We start from the raw sequence: 18,503 nt of genomic DNA on the forward strand, positions 1-18,503 counted from the left end.
AGCCCTGTGGACAGCGGCTGGGATTCATCCTCTTAGGCCCAGAGGGTAGAGGATTTGGGACTTTATTTAGTGACATTTAAAAAAGATTACCCCTTAACTGCAGTCTGGCCATCCGGCAAAATAAATTATGGATAAAATGGCACGTCGGAAAACCCCAAACAATGCTGAAAAGCCCAATGAAAATCAGACAATGATTGAGTAACGTCTCGAGAGCTATTATGAACGCTGGGAGTGTGATAGGAAACAAGAAATGGTTGAAGTAAGAGAGAAAGAAGGATAAATATTATTAAAGTGAGAGATGAGCAGCTGTTGATGAAACATGGCTTTGGTGTGTCCAAATGAAATCAGACTGGCTATATTTATGACTCTTCATATAAGAGACCAGATGGGTTTGTGTCCTCCTCGTATTTTTTACTGACGCCCAATCAGCATCCAACCCATTTAACTCCACAGAAAGGGCTTAGAGTCACACCAGATAGCTTTGTTTAAGGACATTGGGATATATCCTATAGTGGTTTGCCATTTCAAAAGGGACAAAAGTGACCAATCCTTTCAAATGTACCCACAATGGAACGCCTCTCTCAATCTCTCCTTTGTCATGCGCTGTGTTCCACTGCCATTTAACCCTCTCTTCATCTGTGACACTCAAGACCAGTTAACCCCGGTGGGCTCTAACACACAAAGGGCCAGAGGGCCGGGCACAGAGAAATGAGGTTTGACTGAGCTTAACAATATTTAGCGTTCTGATTGTCTGGTTGAATTCCACACTGCAGTAACACAGCTGCTGCTATTCTGATAGACCCTGTTCCTCCCCTCACAGCTCTCCTGTGTGGGACTAAATGGCCCCGGTGTGGTCTCCGACACTTGCCGCAGTGCAACAAGGACCAAAGGAGCTTTTGTTAAAGTAGCATTGTCATAGAGTCTGTAGCCTGAAAAAGAAAGGACCAGTATCAGGAAACAAAAAATGAAACAAAAAGTGAAGACCATGGAACGCTCAATGGGTCTGTTGTCTTTGGATGACGTATTTGTGGTCTCTGTTAATCTCATTACATTAACACAGACCTAAATAAAACAGAAGGGCTAAACATCAAATCCAGCACAGATACCAATGCCTCTTTCCATACAGGCACAGACTGTTCATAGGAGCCCGAACTGCATTAATAGGTAGAGGTGAGGCACGTGATGTCAGCTGTGATTGGCTTACATTAAGTATATCAACAACAGCTGAGAGAACACCACCTTACGCTCCTGCTCTGCAGGTGTGTTGTGTAATGCCATTACCTTGTGACTGACACTGGACTCTGCAACTTAAATGATAACTGGGTAAAAGTCCACACAGCTGAGTTCTATCAGCAGCCAGGCATCCTGGTGGGGGAAGTGAAATGGCCCTAAAGTAATATCAACATTCCAGTAACTATTTGAAGACAAACTGTTACCTTTATCCTGACATTTAAAACTATTACTCTTATTTTGTTAAAATTTTATGGAATTGAAATTACTAATAAAATATCTTTGCGTTCAGCCATGCATGTTGTTGCTGAGCGTAAATTACACACTTTACATAAGTCAGTACATGAAGTTGGAGTATGGCCATTATCAAAGGATGAATCTTTTTTATGTTAAAAATTATACTGATATTATCCTGAATGATACAGTATGGCACACCCCTTTTTTCAGGGGTGCCTTTATCAGAGATCTGTCTTAAGAGTGAACAGCTTATTATGAAGAAATCAGCAGTTGAATTTAGATATAATAGGCTATATATATATATATATAAATAATCATTGAGGAAATGTTGGTTAATCATGAAGCAATGTAAGATCAGGAGAGTGGACATACGAAGTCTGAACAGTGTTACAGTCCAGGTCTCCAGGAAGTAGCACAGCGGCAGTGGGCCAAGTGACTCACATTCACCATGATGTACCAGCAGATGGATCGCTCGGTCAGAGTTGTGCAGTACTTCTGGCCTACAATGAAATGGTGACGTCTGTCACTACATGCAATCAGCTGTATCCTTTACCTCCTTTTAAAGACAGTAAAAGAGTTAAACAATGGGTTTGGGGGAAATTAACATATACATTGTAGTAGAGGCAGATGTCAGTATACAAGCAAATAATAATAATAATAATAATAATAATAATAATAATAATAATAATTGGACAATAATTTGTAGTTAGAGGGACATTCTATGAATACTAATTTACCACTGAATGGTTACTTCCAGCCAATTGGCATGTTGTATATGTACAATCGCAGCTAGCTCTACGCTTATCCCTCAGCAGTCACGCACAAACATAGTGAGAAAGCAGCACCTGCTGAGGAAGCAGCACGGCTGTTCAAATTAAGGCACAGAGCTGTGCTGTTACTAAGCAACCGCAGTGCACAGAATTCCTCCATCTTCCTGCCTCAAGAGTAACGTGTGTGGGGGTATGTGTAAGTGTGAATATTAGTGTGCCTGTGTGTGTGTGTGTGTGTGTGTGTGTGTGTGTGTGTGTGTGTGTGTGTGTGTGCGTGCGTGCGTGCGTGTGCGTGTGCGTGCGTGTGTGTGTGGGTGGGTGTGTGGGTGGGAAGGATGGGGGGTAAATGGCAGAGAGAAGTTTGCCCACTGTCATGATGATTTCTGATTGTGTGTTTCTGTCCAGGAGGAGACTCCAGAGTGGTATTTGGGCATTTAAATCCCTAACAATACTCATAAATCTAAACTATTTTCTTTTGTGTTGAGTTTGTGCATGCCAGCAAGGGAGAGGAAAGGTTTTGGGGTCACAGGAAAGAATCCTGTGTTAAGCAACTCTGCAAATCTCGCAGACAATCTATTCCACTCTAAGTCCTCGAAAAGAGAAGGGACATCCAAACACTGCAGCCACCAGTGTAAACAGTAGCTGTGTACCAAAGGGAATGTGACATTTGTACCTGACCAAAGATATAACTGTTTTATGTGCTTTTGTCACAGCTGCCAACAAAGCACACTGGTCAGTTTGACCCGAAATGTCCTACATATGTAAAAGTAACAAAAGAGACTGTAAAGCTGATAGATAGATAGACAGACAGACAGACAGACAGACAGACAGACAGACAGACAGACAGACAGACAGACAGACAGACAGACAGACAGATAGATAGATAGATAGATAGATAGATAGATAGATAGATAGATAGATAGATAGATAGATAGATAGAGTTTATTGATCCCACAACATTTTTACACTACAGCAGCATGAGAAGATACAGGGTAAGCAATAAAAATCGGGGTAAAAATATATATATATTTTTAAAAATGAACAGTATATACAAATAAAATACAATAAAATTAAATAACAACAGTGCAATGGTCAGTAGTTTGGTGCAAATGGCAGTGATATGGCATCTGTATTTCACAAATTACGCTGATATTGTGATTTCTAAATCTGGATTGTGCGTACAAACCGGCCACTAACATAAGTTTTCATTTTAGCCCATCTTGTGACAGCGGCTTATCTTTTGCTTGCTCCCCCCTATCTTGTGTTCTGCGGCACACAATAAAGAGGAAATGGAGAGGGATGTAAGAAGAATGTGTTTGTATTTTAGTTGTGATAGCATCACTTCTGCCCTTCATACAGAGTCTGGGTTGGGGGGTTGGGTAGTAGGAAAAAGGAACATAGCTTCTGTCTCTTAAAAGGTTAACATACGAGTGCTCTGCAACCAACACAGCTCAACCCTGTGGCACAAGAATTAACTTCTGCACAGATTTCAGCCAACAACTCAGTTTATTGCCCACATAGATGGATGTTTACTCTGTATTATGAGACAGAAAGAAGACCAGATGTAATCTAAGAGTCGGACCTGACTCAGAGTGAAAACTTGTTTTTTTTTTTAACAAGATTTCAACTGGCATATTTTGAAAAACTAGGAAAATCTCCAAATATTTCCCAGGTTCTTTTTATTCACTTTTTGTTTGCTGCCCTGCTCTTTTTGGATCATCCAGTCTGTTTCTTCTATTCAGAGCATTTTGCTGTCCTTCCTCTGTGACAGAGCTCGACCGCCTTGCCAAAAAAAATGCTTGGGAAAATCGAGCAGCAGTTGCTGAGACAGCCCTAAGACCTATTTTAACAACCACTTGAGAGAGGGCCGCGGGATAGCAGACACAGAGAAGAGGGAGAAGCAGAGAGCTGGAAAACTTCTCCGCATGCGTTTCAAAACCCCAAAAGTGATGAGCAGATTTTTGGCAAGACAATAAGGGTTTAAGTCAGCTTTCTCAGCTATTGGTTGTTTTGCCTAGAGGGAGGACATAGGAAGAACCCATCTCTCAAAGGAGGATGTGAGGAACCATGAACAAGCATGTGTCAAAGCAGGAATCCTCTTTTTTTTTGGTCTCCATGACGACTTGTGGGCACAGAAAAAAATTGTAGGAGAGCAGCAGTTGGTGAGACTTTCTGTCTAACGCCGCTCTAAAGTTACACTTCTCTATCTACAGTATATCACAAGATGGTGACAATCTGCTGCTCTCGTGACGACATTGGCCACAGCGTGATACGACAGCCCGGCCACTGTTCAGAAAGACACGCACATCCTTTATCTGACACTCTGGACCGGCTTCACTCTCGACATTCCCAAAAGGTCATAACTCCTTTGGTTTCCTCTGAAAGCTGTTCAACCCTCTCTCTCTCTCTAAGCGGGAAGGTTTAAAATTCAAACATAATCCCGCCTCTTCTAGCTGAACTAGAAATTCTTGTTGGCAAGGGCCTGCATGAGCTCAGAGAGCACTCAGAAAATCAACAGTGTGCAAATAAATGTCTCATCTTGCCTTTTGTACCTCATTCCATGCACATTAAAGAAGTACAGATCACACTGGCTGTAATAATGATCATACAGCTGGTGTGATTAAAGAAGCGGATGTGGAAACACACTAGCTGTGAGCCAGACAAGAATGTGTTGAAGAAGGGGCCATAAGAGCTGCATAAATAAATAAAAGGTGGTAGTGCAATGGGGAACATCCTGAGTATGGTGGGGGGTGGGGTGATCATCCCTTCCTCAGTTTGCAGTTTTGACCTTGTGGTGAGAGGCAGATGCTGGCCCAAAAGTCAATATATAGAATATGATGAGAGTATACAAATAACATTAAAATGACTAGATCAACTGAACTTCATTATCTGCTGTTACAGTACAGATGACGCCCCAATATTAACATAAGGCACATGGTTTTTAGAGTTGATGCGTATAGGGCCTCTGAATCCTATATGATATTGCATATTCTATGATTTATTTCATAAACAGCCTACCTCTTTCAGCTGGTCGAGTTCCTGTCGGACGGCTTCGTACTCGATCTCCAGGTCATCGTACTGCTGTTTGAGCTGCTGCTTCTCCTCCAGGACCACCAGCCCGTACTCCGCCGCCTGGATCTTCTCCTTCGTGGTCTCGCTCAGCTCCCGGGAGAGACGCTCGATCTCAGGACGCAGCCACTCCGGCCCGGCCTCCAGCAACAGCATAGCGTCGGAGTATCCCTGCTCGTCCACGGACATGATCAGAGCCGGTGAAGATCAACCAACGTACACGCTAGCTGATCTGCGACGAGAGGATGTTGGGGCGTCTTCAAGCGGTGTAACCTTGAAGAAGAAGCGGTTGCTCAAATTCGTCTGTATTTAAATTGCATGATTGTTACGTTTGCACTTCTCGTTGCCGGTCTTATTTCTTTGGTCATGTAGATGTTCAATTATATTCCGTCAGCGGAGTCCGCCGTTATCTCTTAAAAATGCTCCATCGTTGAGCTCCTGCGTTTCCTTCACTTCTCCGCCGGCTTGTCGGAGAGATAGAGCCGGAGCCGGAGTATCAATGGCCAAGACAGGAGAAAGGATATACAATTTCTGGTTCGTACTTTCAAAATAAAACTCTGGCTGATAATAAAAGGAGGCTTCAAATCATTCGTGAAAACAGATTTATTTTGTCTTATTCACATACAAAAAAGAAATAGAAACTGAACGTTAACAAATTATATGTGGAGTGCATCAATGCACTGATATTTTCCCCAAATATAAGCACGTGTGTGCTTTATTTTGAAGACAATACCTCTCCTCTTCCGGTAGTTTAGCCGGATGGTTTGAAACAGCTGAACTGCCCGCTTGCTCAAATGAGACGCACCTACGCAATCAGCTGGGAAAGCTCCTGCCTGCTGGCAGGGCTTCTCGGGAAATGTAGTGCGTGCAGTACTCGAAGCCAGTGAAAGAGGCCTTACAGACGCCACGAAGTGAACTCATTTCCCATAAGGCCTTTTAAATTTGCTTATGTGGAGCACGGAAATAGCTATCCAAACCGTTTGTTGTCATATAAATAGAGCGGGCAGACGGGCTGACGGCTGCTCCGCATGTTTCCACATGTATATCTGCTGCCATCTGTCGGAAAAGCTTATGAATGAATGTTTTCAGATAATTTACTGTATCCACACAGCCTATCTGTATTCAGGATTTTATTTTTTTTTGGTCACTAGGGCCACATATCAAAAGGTGTCATTAATACCAAACTTTAAAACTGACTTAGAAATGAGCTACTTAAATTCAATGAATGAATGAATGAAAGAAATAATATTCAGAAATATTCATAGTAACGTATTTGTTCTTAGGGCCCTGGTTTTATGCGTGGTGGCTCTAAGGCAATGGATCCATTTAATATTGTCAGTTGCACCTGTGCTAAAATGGCTATCGTCACTGAACGAAGTCCATTTACTCAAGTATTGTACTTAAACACAGGCATGCTTTACTTAGGTATTTCAAATATAGGCCGATGATACTTTATAGGCTGCATGTAAAGAATTAGCCTACAATAGCTCCACATTGAACAGCCGAATCATTTCAATGCTGCATGTTAATGCATTGATGGATGTTAACAATCCACTAAAATGTGTAAGGTAACACTCACATGGGCTGTTTTTCCCGTTCTTTTACATTTTGCGGACAATACGGTTCAACTTTTACAAGACATTTACTTGTAAAGAAGTCTTTTTTGTTGTTGTGGTATTTCAACTTTTACTTAAGCTGAGGACTTCTTCCATCCAAGTATTTCCTCCATCACTGCTTTATTGATGTATCCCAAACAAGTCTGAACTGAAACCTGTCTCCACACCTGTGACACAGGACTGGTTTCAACATAGATGTCTGGCTCAAGCATGCTCTGGTAACTGGGCTTTATGGCCGGACTGAAAGACAATCGGTATGTTTGTGGTTTACAGATACGGTCAGAGGGTACAGATAAAATCTAAAGCATGACATGCCTGTTTGAAGGGATCACAAGACATGTTTCATGCAAAGTACCTGATTTAACACTTTTTTTGTTTTGTTTGGACAGTCTCATTCTCATTTTTTTTTTTTTCCCCATATCACATTTTACACATGGAAGTGAAAGGTGCAATACAATCGCAGCATCTTATGACTGGCTCTTGTAACTGTATTTCACTGTAACAGTAAGATTAATGAGATATGCCTAAATTAATGAGATATGCCTAAAAATCAGTCATAAATGCCACATGTCATGAATTTAGCTTAGCCAACCTTACCTCCATTCTCAGTTGATGGTTTTTAGTTAACAGCCAAGATGGCGCTTTATGGAAAATGACTGGAAAGAATATAGCTAAATATATATATATATATATATATATATATATATATATATATATATATTTTTTTTTTTTTTTTTTTTTTTTTTTTTTTTAATCTGTAAAGAACTCCTAAAGACCTTGACAGATCCGAGTATCTATATATATTACTATATATGTTGTGAATGAAATAATCAATATGCATAAATTATTCATCCATCATCACTTAAGCTCAAATATGATTTAGCGAAAAATGTGTAGGTGAGTAATAGTGGTAATTACAGTTAGGTTGAAGAATGACTGTATGTGATCTATAACAAGAATAACTACAAATACAAATCAGAAGCATTCAAATATCAAGTTAATATCAAATAATTTACTTAAATGGCTTATTACTTGTACTAAAATTAGAATGTAACATAATATTGTTGCTATTGCACAGAATGCTTAATCAACGGATAAGCAGCAAAGTTATAATACAACAAGCTGGAAAGTTCACTCAGTATTCTTTTCTAACGACAAGGCATTTGCTACACCTAATTACTACTGACCACACTAGTCTGTGCTCGATCAACACAGGTACACTTTTCCCACCAAAGAGCATCGGCACCACTGTCATTTGTGATTGCCATAACACAGATAGCGGACTGTTTAAGTTCAGTAACATCTTGTAGTGGCTCTGAATCAGACCAAAGAGTGATCTTATCTACCTTCAAGGTCAGCTGGGGCTGCAGTACTTTCACAAGAGACTCATTGAGGTTAAGCTCCTTGAAATGGAAGGAGCTGTTTAAATAATACTTTATTTTTCCCATTGTCCTGGACCATGTGATGAGGTATGAACAAGCTTTCCTTACTCTAGGTGGCAACCTCAGGTTGCAGTTTAGCCACCACTCTGTTGTTTACAATGCCTCTATCTCAGCACAGTAAGCAGCTGCTCTATCTGGATCTTTAGCCAGGCGTTTCTCCATCTTCCTGAGGCATGGCACGACTACTTCTTTCTCCACAGCAGGGGTGTGCCATTGTTGAATATCCCATTGAAATTAATTCGCTCATTCTGTTCTTCCAGTAAGTTTAGGGCATCCTGGTCTTCCTTTGACTTCTCATTCTTATAAGGCAAAATGTCAACTTGCCACAGCTTTGCCACATTCCTCTGTAACTCAGCTGACAAGGAGCTGAGGGAAGTGAAGAGGCACTGCTGAGGCTGCAACTATGACTCAAACTGGCCCTTCTCGTGGTTCTAAGCGCACTTCTATAGGATTTCTGAGGTAAGGGTGGTCAGCTCCACAAGCAGTAAGGGGAAAACTTGGCTGAAAGCTTGTAGAGGCAAGTCTTGGAGGTTCTTGTACCTCTTCTTGAGGGAGGAAACTGGACACAAATATTCAGCTTGCCCAATGTGCGGTGAAGGTGTTGCCTATCTGGAAGGATTTCTGTAGTTGCAATATGGGGGAGAACTTTAATTTACAATGCAAACATCATTCTATAAGATAAAGAATTCCAACATTGCTCTTACATAACATTTTCAAAAATAGGAACAGATAAACAAGCATTAGCATTAAAGAACCACATGGTCAACAGATTAGCAACCGTGTACTATGATGGTACTCGTTTCCTATAGAACCAGTTGAATAAAAATAATTTAAAAAAAAATGAAATAAGCATCAATGTGCAATAATCCACTAAATTAGGTGGCATTAACGCAATATAAAATTATTACATTCATAAGGACATGAAAAAGATGTAGGTATAGCTAATTCTGCTCACACAAATAGCATATTCTAGAACTTTAGATAGCCTATCAAGTCTACAGCAGCATTTTAGCTTTGCCTTGAGACTAATGGTTTTGAACTCTCTCCAAATGCTCTACGTAATAAACTGATCTCTCCCCTCTACCCTGAAACTAAACAGCTTTAGCATTGGCAAGGTAAGCCAATAAGATTGTATCTACTTGCTTCCCAGTACTTGTAGCAGCACGGTAGGAGAGCTTCAGTGTGTTGATATCAAAAATCCTCTGAACCCTCTCATAAAAAAAAAAAAGCCCCAAATCTATTCATACCTATTCAAAACATGCATATAATGAATCAAATAAATAGTCTACGTATTGACAATCTGGTCTGGAACAGTTGGTAAAGTCAGGTGTTCAGAGATTATAATTTGAGTGTTAAAAAACACCGTAGAAGACCAGCAATGGCTGAAGTGTGACTTTTTGTTGAGGAGTGGGTGCTCTGATGTACTGCTGTGCTTTAATAAGATTAGTAGTCTAATCTGGGAGGAGTCAGGAATAACCAAACAGTTCCACAACAGAGCAGCAAGAGAAACCTTTGCATGGAGCTAATTTGAAAGGACAAAATCTCTGCTACTTTTTGAACACACTGCTGATGATAATTTATGCTCATATTTGATTTGTAATCTTGTGGTATAGCTTCTCTCAAGGCAGCACACAGGACCAAGTGGATACTTGTGTTGCTCCACCTCTATTCAGAGATAATCTCAAATGAAATTAACCAAGGCAACTGAGCTAGAGAGGAAAAGACAATGTGAGAGCTGTGGAGACTGAGCTCAGAAATGTTAGCAATCGAAGCTGTGAATCATTTGTATTCCAACATGAAGGTTAAAAGCATCTCATCTCCACTACTAAAGGTAAATCATTACTTTTTTTTTCCTTTTTTTTTTAAATGTTGTTGTATATACTGTTGGATTGATTGCATTTCTTTCCATGTTAGCTATCCTAACTTGATGCTGGTCTTAAGAAAGGATAATGAATTTTGTACTGTTATGAAGCAATGAGGTAAAAAATAAACTAACAGCTAAGAGTAACAGCTTGTCAGTCCTTTAAAAGGGATTGTGTCTGCTTTACATGTGCCTTATGAATGTGATTTATGATAATGATCTTTGACGATTGATGATTTGTTATTCATAAAAACATTCTGATCACTCCGTCTCAAGCTAAGACTTCTACCATTAAAAATAGATGGTCTTTCATGAGAGTTAGTTATGTTTGTGATACTTTTCCCAGAGTCTAGCAACAAATGTTCACAGAATGCATATAATATTGTGTATAATGTTGCATAACAAGGCAGATATGTGTGTCCAGGATCTACTATGACCATCAGCTTGACTGACTCTTCATGGCATTCCACAAAAGTAATACGGGTGGATCTCTGATGGAATACAGTAAGTGAGGATTGTGCAACCCTTTTGATAAAACGTACCTGTTATAATGACTAAAGTTAAGCTGGTCAGCTTCAACTGTGTTTTTACTTCACCAAAATGCTACATTAACAGGCATTTCAAATGTGTCAGAAGTGAAGCTATTTTTATTGTAATTCCCTGAACACAGACTTGCAATGCCAGATGAGGATTAAACACTTCTAAGTGAGTCCTTACCACTGATGATCTAAACTATTAAGGCCTTCCAGTGCAACTTACATTTGATGACGCCTCTGTGCTGCACTGCAGCTGTGTATATCAGAAACTTCTTAAAGGATTTTAATAGTATTTTACGTGTTCACTTTGCTGAGAAACCTTTGATTTAATCATGTCAATTTACATTTTTGAAAAAGTATTGAATACAATATACATTTCAGTTGTGTTACAGCTTCACATTAAATGTTGTTTGTGTGATATCAAGTTTTTTTTCTTTTTTTCCCCACTTTGATAACTGCAGTCAGAGCCCCCAGAGCAAAGTACACTATAGTAGGAGAAGCTATACGTTATGTCATCCCTGGACATATGCAATGCTCAATCGGCTGTGGAGGTCAATCCTGCAAGTATGACAACCCGAGTTATTGGAGGGATGAACAACAGGCAATAAAAGGCCTCTACTCATCCTGGTACACGTACTTGCTATGCTCTAGTTGGCATATATATAACCCATGTTAACTGTTTTGAGATATGGCTTGTGATGTAATATACTCTTCACTGCTTTCCTGTTGTTTTAGGGTTACTGATCATCTTCTCGCCATGTCCAGACCTTCAACAGAAATCATTGAGAAGTATAAAATCATTGATCAATTCAGAAGGTATATACAGCTTTGTTTCTAGGGTCAGCAGCTTTGCACATCTTTCTGTCTAAGAGATAATGGGAATAAAAAAGTGTTCTGTGTTCCATTTGTGTGTGTGTTTGCATGAAGGAATGGTATTAGAACAGTGATGAACCTGCAGATACCTGGTGAACATGCCAGCTGTGGAAATCCTCTGGAACCAGAGAGTGGCTTTTCATACCGGCCAGAAGTCTTCATGGAGAACAACAGTAAGTACTACATGCAATTCTTGATTATACTGCACATTTTTGTTGCATAAGGGTAACTAAAAACATATTACGATCTCAGTTTATTTCTACAACTTTGGATGGAGTGACTATGGAGTGGCCAACCTCACCATTGTGCTCGATATGGTGAAAGTCATGGCTTTTGCACTGCAGGAGGGAAAGATAGCAGTCCACTGTCACGCTGGTCTCGGCAGAACAGGTAGATTTTAAGGAAATAGTGTATGAATTGTTTCAAACTATTTAGGAGAATCTGATCTTTTCTTTACACCATTACACAGAGTTAAGGATTTTCCTTTTCTTCCCCTCCAGGTGTGCTGTTAGCATGTTTCTTGGCCTATGCTACCAGAATGACTGCTAACCAGGCTATTTTATATGTGCGCACCAAACGCCCCAATTCCATTCAGACCCGAGGTCAGCTGCGTTGTGTCAGACAGTTTGTTCAGTTCCTTGTCCCTTTGAGGAGTGTGTTTTCCTGCGCTGAGCCTCAGTCCAACCCGGTCACCCTGTCCCAGTACTTGAACCGTCAGAGACACATTCTGCATGGCTGCGAGAGGAAGGAGTTGAAGTACATACCAAAGATTATCCACCTGGTGTGCAGGCTGCTGTTGGACATTGCAGAGAATCGACAGGTGATTGAGGAAGATATTCTGGAGGCCCCTGACATTCAGGACATAGAAATGACTCTCAGCATCATTGAGATGATGGGCCCTGACTTTCTTGCAAAGGAGCCCCGCTTGCCGGGTACGCCCACCTTACCCAGACATTTCAACGAGCCAGCCATCTTCTACCATCGCAAAAGTCTGAGTTACAGCGAGACCGACTTGAGACGACTGGGCTCACAGCTACACCTCCTCACACAACCTATGACCTCCCTGTCACAGAGTAATGTCGACATGTCCATGGCTCCACCTAAGGCCAGTCAGGGTCAAGGTTACAGCAGCAACCTATCTGATGGATCTTATTGCTCAACAGGCTCACTCTGGCAGCTCAAGAATGTGGAAAACCAAAAGGACAGATCCATTCTGCTGAAGAAAGCAAACAAGAACACAATCCAGCGTAGTGAATCAGCAGGCAACTGTGAGCCTAAAAAAAAGGGTGGCATGTTGTCCAGGTGGAGGGCAGAGATGAGGGAAGACCTGGCAATGAATGGAAGGAGGTTAAAAGATAAAGAGGACCTTTCAGAGGTGCCATGTATCACCCTGCAGTCCGAGTTGTCCATAGATGGCAGGAGGTTGCTAGTGGCACAGGCCCTGGCAGTAAACCTCTTTCTTGATGGAGAAGAAGAGCACAAGAGCAAAGTTTTGGCCTGGCAGGTAAATAACCCCCACCAGTGGTGTTTGGCATGTACAAATGCATCAATATTAATGCAATGCTTTGATTTAGTCATCACAAAATGTCAGTTGTTACCTGTTCATGACTGACTGCAATTCTTAGCCATAGCAATGCAACTTTGTACAAATAATATGATGCATTCTGACATGAAATTGTGTCTTGTGTTACTTTCAAAGATTATGTAATGACATAAATATTTGACATGTAGCAGCTATAAGACAATGTGTCAGAATTAAGTTGCCTCATTCACATACTGTATGTGTAGACAGGGTTTAACAGGACTGTCCAAATCTTTGCAGGCAGAGCTGAACCAAGGCGGTGCATGGGAAAGGCTGTGTATGGAGCGGGACCCCTTCATCCTCACCGGACTCATGTGGGCATGGCTGGAGCAGCTCAAAGAGCCGGTCATCTCCTATCAGGATGCCAAAGCCCTGAACCCTCACAATACTGATGCTCAAACTGTCATCAACACACTCAATACGGTCAGAAGTCACGCTGTACTGTTTAAAAACACCACACTAAACTGTCTGGATAATGTTTAGTTTCACCCTCATTGTCGTTTTCTCTCAGGCCCCTAAAGCAACATTAACATGCATACTAGATTGCATGGCTCACATGCTGACAGTACCAGAGGAGGTTGAAGATGCAATGCTGTATCGTACTATAAAGGCTTTCACCTTGGTAAGAAAACCAACACACCTCATTATATAATTACAGTTCATATAATTTTCTCATAAGCCATTCGATCCAACAACTTCTGAATCATTTTTGCCTCCTAACAGATGGATATTAATTCAGAAGATGGGGGCAAAGTGTTTGACACCATGAGTACAGTCCTCAGGTGTGTACTTGAGGAGATGAGATCTATGTTTTCCGAAGACGAAGATGAGGCACTAATGTCCTACCCCCACGTTTAACATAAGTACGCCCAGTCATGTATTCGGTATGCGGTGCACTGCCTCCGTGAAAAAAAAAAGGATGATATTGTGCCTTGTGTCAAAGTTATTTAATATGTAAAAACCCATATTTATCATACATAACTAACTTGCGACTGTACCTTTACCTTTACCTCAGTAGAGAGTTGGGTAAATGACCAGAAGATGTTTTCGCAATACATCATGCCTTGAGCCTGGTCACATTCAACACTTCCACACCTCAACTCCAAAATCGTAGTTACAGAGCATTATACTTATACACAGTTCATTGTTCGCGCAGTCTGTCAATGCCTTCCCCTTCCATAGTCTTTCTTGTCTGTATAATATGTTATATTATGTTTTCTTATAAACGTAATCCTACCGAACAACATCCTAATATATAGTGCAAGATGAACATTTAATAATAAAATGTAAAGCTCTATTTCCAATGGCTTGAGCAAAATGCATGCAGACACTTTTGTGATATTCAGGAAGTGAAAGAATAAGCTTTTAGGACGTCTTTCCCATCTTTCCCTTCTATGGAGGCCACGATGCTGGAGTAGTCGCAGGCGACATGAGTGAACCCTCTAGAACAGAGTAACGTGCAGATGGTGTGAATATCAAGTGATATTTATGTCATGTCAAATATAGACAAATACTAGAAACTATTGATGCTAACTTGGCAGCTGTTGATAAAGTGTCACGGCATACAGTACCTGGACATTGTGTGAGAGCCTCCCAGTAAGTGGTATTGACTCTTGAGGGTCAACCCGTGGTCTCTGTCATGTCTCCAGGTCAACACTCGTAGGGAGAGATCCTGAGATGCTGTCACCACACGGAAACTATCCTGCAAACATAAAGACAACACAAACTGATCATTCTGAAACACTTATACAGGGCTCTTTTCACCAAGATGGTGTACTGTACTACATAAACCAAAGAAATTCAACAGGTGAGGGGACATTTCTCAGAATTTTCAAATTAAAAAACTTCCTACCACACATATAGAGGAGATAGGCATACTATGGTCTTTGAAGCTGACAAGCAGGGCTCCTTTCAGAGAGTAGACCCATAGCTTTTCTCCAGCTGCCAACACTATGCAGTTGCTGTCTTTGGCCTCTAGGAGGACATGTGAGGACCAGGTGTTCAGTGTCAAGGGGAAGAACTCCACTTGCTGGACTAAAATGGAGAAGAGGCTCAAATTAAACTAGAACAATAATTAAGAAAAGTCCACTTTTTGATACATGTACACTGTAACATCAGTTTATCAAGTTTAATAGATTCCAGACAGGTGATCCTGGATTTCAAATGTGGACTGAAATAACACGAACTAAAGTGGGATGACACTTTGTCCAATTTGTACTTGAATCACATGTGTGGGTGCATTCCATTCTGGTCTACTAAGGTTACTACTCGTATAAGTGGGGTAATTTGTATTTCTTGTTTTCTGTTTGCTCCCTGAAGCATAACTGACATTATAATAAGATCAAAAACAAAACGTCACTCTAATTCCGAAAGATTAAATGCCTTAAAGTGATGGCATGCCAAAAATTCAGGGGGATAAGCAGAATACACAATAACAAATAGATCAAATTGAGCTGTTTCCAGTACCAGTGGCAGTTCTAATCAGTATCTGCAGTTCCAAATGAGTTTTCCTTGATGACTCACTGGTTGACTATTGTTCTCTAATGATTCGGCATCAGATCTAAAGCATATTATGAGTCATTATGCACATATCTCAGTCCTCACCCTGGATCTCCGATTTGTACTTTGTCTTTTTAATGCTGACATCAAAGACAGAGAGGGCTTTGTTGTTGGGTTGCCCGTTGTGGTGGACGATGGCCAGTCTGGCAGGCTGGGTGGGTATGAAGACAGCAGCCTGGCACCCAGTGACTGGCACAGACTGGCACAGAGGATCTTCGTCCTCGGACGGAGAGGTCAAACTCTCAGTGTAAATCACCTGGTAATAAACCAAACAGCAGAAACCTCAACTTTGTAAATGTTTTCTGTCCTTCTGATGTATGAACATCTATTTTCCCACTGTGTCATTTGTACAGATGTAATGTGGTCAAAGAAAACACACAAGAAGAGAGGAGAGCAGGAAACACAGACACACACACATACATCAAAGACAACAAGAAATACCTTTAGACTTAAATCATCATTCTCCTTAGTTCCAGCTGTGATCCATTTCTTGTCAGGTGAAACTAAGAGCGTGTTGACTCTAAAGGTGTCACACACTGTAACGCTGGACTTTATATTCAAAGTAAAATCAGCGAGTGTACACACAGATCCCTGACTGGTCCCAACCTGAAGGAGAATATAATGAGAATAAAAGGTTTCTTCATTAAAAAGGACTTTTATATTATTCTCAATTGAAATGAGTAAATGTTGAGGTTACTTACAGTCAGAAACCAATCGTTGTTTATATTGTACTGCAGTAATGTACAGTGTGGTGATGCAGCAGAAAAGGAGGCCAACTCCTGACCAGTGTGTCCTTGCCAGGTCTTAATAAGGCCAGTAGAGTCCGCTGTGATCACGACTCCACGCTGTTCATCACTTACAATCCCTGTCAGTGGACTCTGCACAGGACTGCACCACAGCAGCTCGCCCTGAGAAAAAACAGGTGCAGCATTATCTTAATGTCTTGATGGGGGACATTTATCTCAATGTACCGACTGTACTGTTCTAACATGCAAGAAAACAATAGGATAGGAGAAGATTTGCCTCAGCAGTTTTCAGCTGGAGAGAAACCTTGCATACACGAGGCTTGTAGCGGCAAAAATGCAATATGAATCCCTGATTAAATCTAGGTAAAGGTGTGGATGCTGCTCACATTCACTTCAGGCTTTAATATAAATCACCTGATATCGACAAAATAAATAAATAATAAATACATGAATTTGAAATGTATTGTCCAATTTTATGATACTGCTTGATAAGGACTGAATGTGTCACTTAATGATGACAGTTTATGTTTTGTGTGTCTTTTTTTGTATTTGCTTAATCTGTAAATACTTTGAAACTCATAAATTCAATTTAAGTCTGATGTAAACACAAATATTAAAAACTATGGATATCAACACACACATATAATATTTTAAACAAATAACCAAAAAGCAAAAAAAACACAAAAAAAAACACTTTGCTGTGATAGAAATACTTCTGTGATGAGGCATGATGGTGCTGGCACTGACATTTTGGATGTTCCATGCTCGGACTGTTCCATCAGTGGAGGCGCTGCAGACTGTGGCACTGCTGCTGCTCCACAGGTTCGGAAGCTGGCTTGAATTCCCCTGTAGGTATACCAAGCCAACCACTTTGCCTAATGGACAGGAGTTTTGATGCAAAAATTATATAAATCATGTAAGGGAGAGTCCAGATATGCAATGACAGACAGGCAGAGGGAGGGGAAAGCATACCTGTGTGCCCTCTGAGGCTTTTGCAGGTGTAACCTCCTGACCGACCTTTCCTCATTTCCATCTCCAGGTGACAACGTCGCAGGAAGTATCTCTTCCACGAGTGATTCACGTGTTCACTCCCTAACACAGCGAGGTTACAGAAGCTCCAGCGGTACAGACACATCCTCCTGAGAGCGGTCGGGGAATCGGATGTTTACATCAACACTCCTACATGCACCGCCTGGCCCATGTTTGGACGTTAGAAAAGACAGACAACTCACCTCCATAACCAGGGAGTCTCTGCAGCTTCGTGCCAATGCTGAATATATATATATATATAATCAGACAGGTTCATCAATTATTTCACAAGTATGAGTGTCGCTCTTTGCTACTTCCGCAAACGGGACACACCTTACCTTACACACACTTGAAGCACTGATCAAATCTTCCTCGGGCAGAAATGTAAAAATATGAATGAGGCAATCACCGATCAAGTGCGCGTGATGAGGATCCATACTGACATCAACGTTCTTTAATCCCTTCACCAGTGATGTCTGGGAAGTCAAACAGCTCGTCGCCAAAGTTGATCAAACTACGGAAAGAATACAGGGACAAGGAGGGGTGGTTTGGGGTTTAAACTGCAGATTCTTCTTCACGCCGCCAGATGTCGCCATTGTAAAAGGAAGGTGAGCCACAGAAATGTGCATGACAGAGGCGCACAACAGGTAGCGCGCACCAGACACATTATAAAACGACGCAGGATGAATTCTACTTTTGAATTAAAAAAAAAGGTAAAGGCATGCATTGAATTTCTTTGTTGGAGTATTTAACCAATTGTTATTTAAAATAATTGAGAGATCTGAGGTCTGAAGCGCTTAAAAATCATCTTAGTTATGACGTAGTTGCTGTCAGGGTTATTGTATGGGAACAAAAAAAACCATATTTCAATTGCAGTGAAAAAACATGGTAACATATGCATAAAGAGACATTAATATATGGAGCACTGACCCACTTAAATAACAAAATAAATA

At 40.9% G+C, this 18,503-nt stretch overlaps 3 protein-coding genes across 4 annotated transcripts in view; 1 reads left to right on the forward strand and 2 right to left on the reverse strand.

Moving 5' to 3' along the window:
• Nucleotides 1–5,772, reverse strand: part of LOC138192584 (protein bicaudal D homolog 2-like) — a 42,503-nt gene extending 36,731 nt beyond the window's left edge. Inside the window, exon 1 of the mRNA XM_069140067.1 lies at nucleotides 5,256–5,772. Coding sequence (XP_068996168.1) covers nucleotides 5,256–5,495 — 240 coding nt within the window. The 5' untranslated portion in view covers nucleotides 5,496–5,772. The remainder of the gene's footprint in view (nucleotides 1–5,255) is intronic.
• Nucleotides 5,773–10,683: 4,911 nt separating this feature from the next.
• On the forward strand, nucleotides 10,684–14,074 carry ptpdc1b (protein tyrosine phosphatase domain containing 1b). Its single transcript, XM_069140581.1, has 9 exons — nucleotides 10,684–10,729; nucleotides 11,223–11,388; nucleotides 11,497–11,577; nucleotides 11,689–11,807; nucleotides 11,887–12,024; nucleotides 12,135–13,138; nucleotides 13,457–13,639; nucleotides 13,728–13,838; nucleotides 13,940–14,074. Exons 1-9 carry the CDS (start codon nucleotides 10,684–10,686, stop codon nucleotides 14,072–14,074), a joined length of 1,983 nt encoding a protein of 660 aa, XP_068996682.1.
• Nucleotides 14,075–14,151: 77 nt separating this feature from the next.
• Nucleotides 14,152–18,053, reverse strand: fbxw12 (F-box and WD repeat domain containing 12). Of its 2 annotated transcripts, XM_069141426.1 has the most exons (10): nucleotides 17,889–18,053; nucleotides 17,754–17,791; nucleotides 17,494–17,660; nucleotides 17,269–17,396; nucleotides 16,477–16,683; nucleotides 16,217–16,381; nucleotides 15,821–16,031; nucleotides 15,069–15,250; nucleotides 14,788–14,918; nucleotides 14,152–14,658 (listed from the first exon to the last, which is right to left on the reverse strand). In XM_069141426.1, exons 1-10 carry the CDS (start codon nucleotides 17,985–17,987, stop codon nucleotides 14,559–14,561), a joined length of 1,428 nt encoding a protein of 475 aa, XP_068997527.1. In that variant the 5' UTR covers nucleotides 17,988–18,053; the 3' UTR covers nucleotides 14,152–14,558. The 2 variants fall into 2 exon arrangements, with proteins under 2 accessions (XP_068997527.1, XP_068997528.1); XM_069141427.1 differs by lacking the exon at nucleotides 17,754–17,791 and having other exon boundaries at nucleotides 17,494–17,713; nucleotides 17,889–17,977.
• Nucleotides 18,054–18,503: the final 450 nt, after the last annotated feature.

This window comes from Embiotoca jacksoni, unplaced genomic scaffold (assembly GCF_022577435.1).
Source record: "Embiotoca jacksoni isolate LCO1_2020_lvr unplaced genomic scaffold, fEmbJac1.0.p SCAF_9, whole genome shotgun sequence".
Taxonomy (NCBI): domain Eukaryota; kingdom Metazoa; phylum Chordata; class Actinopteri; family Embiotocidae; genus Embiotoca; species Embiotoca jacksoni.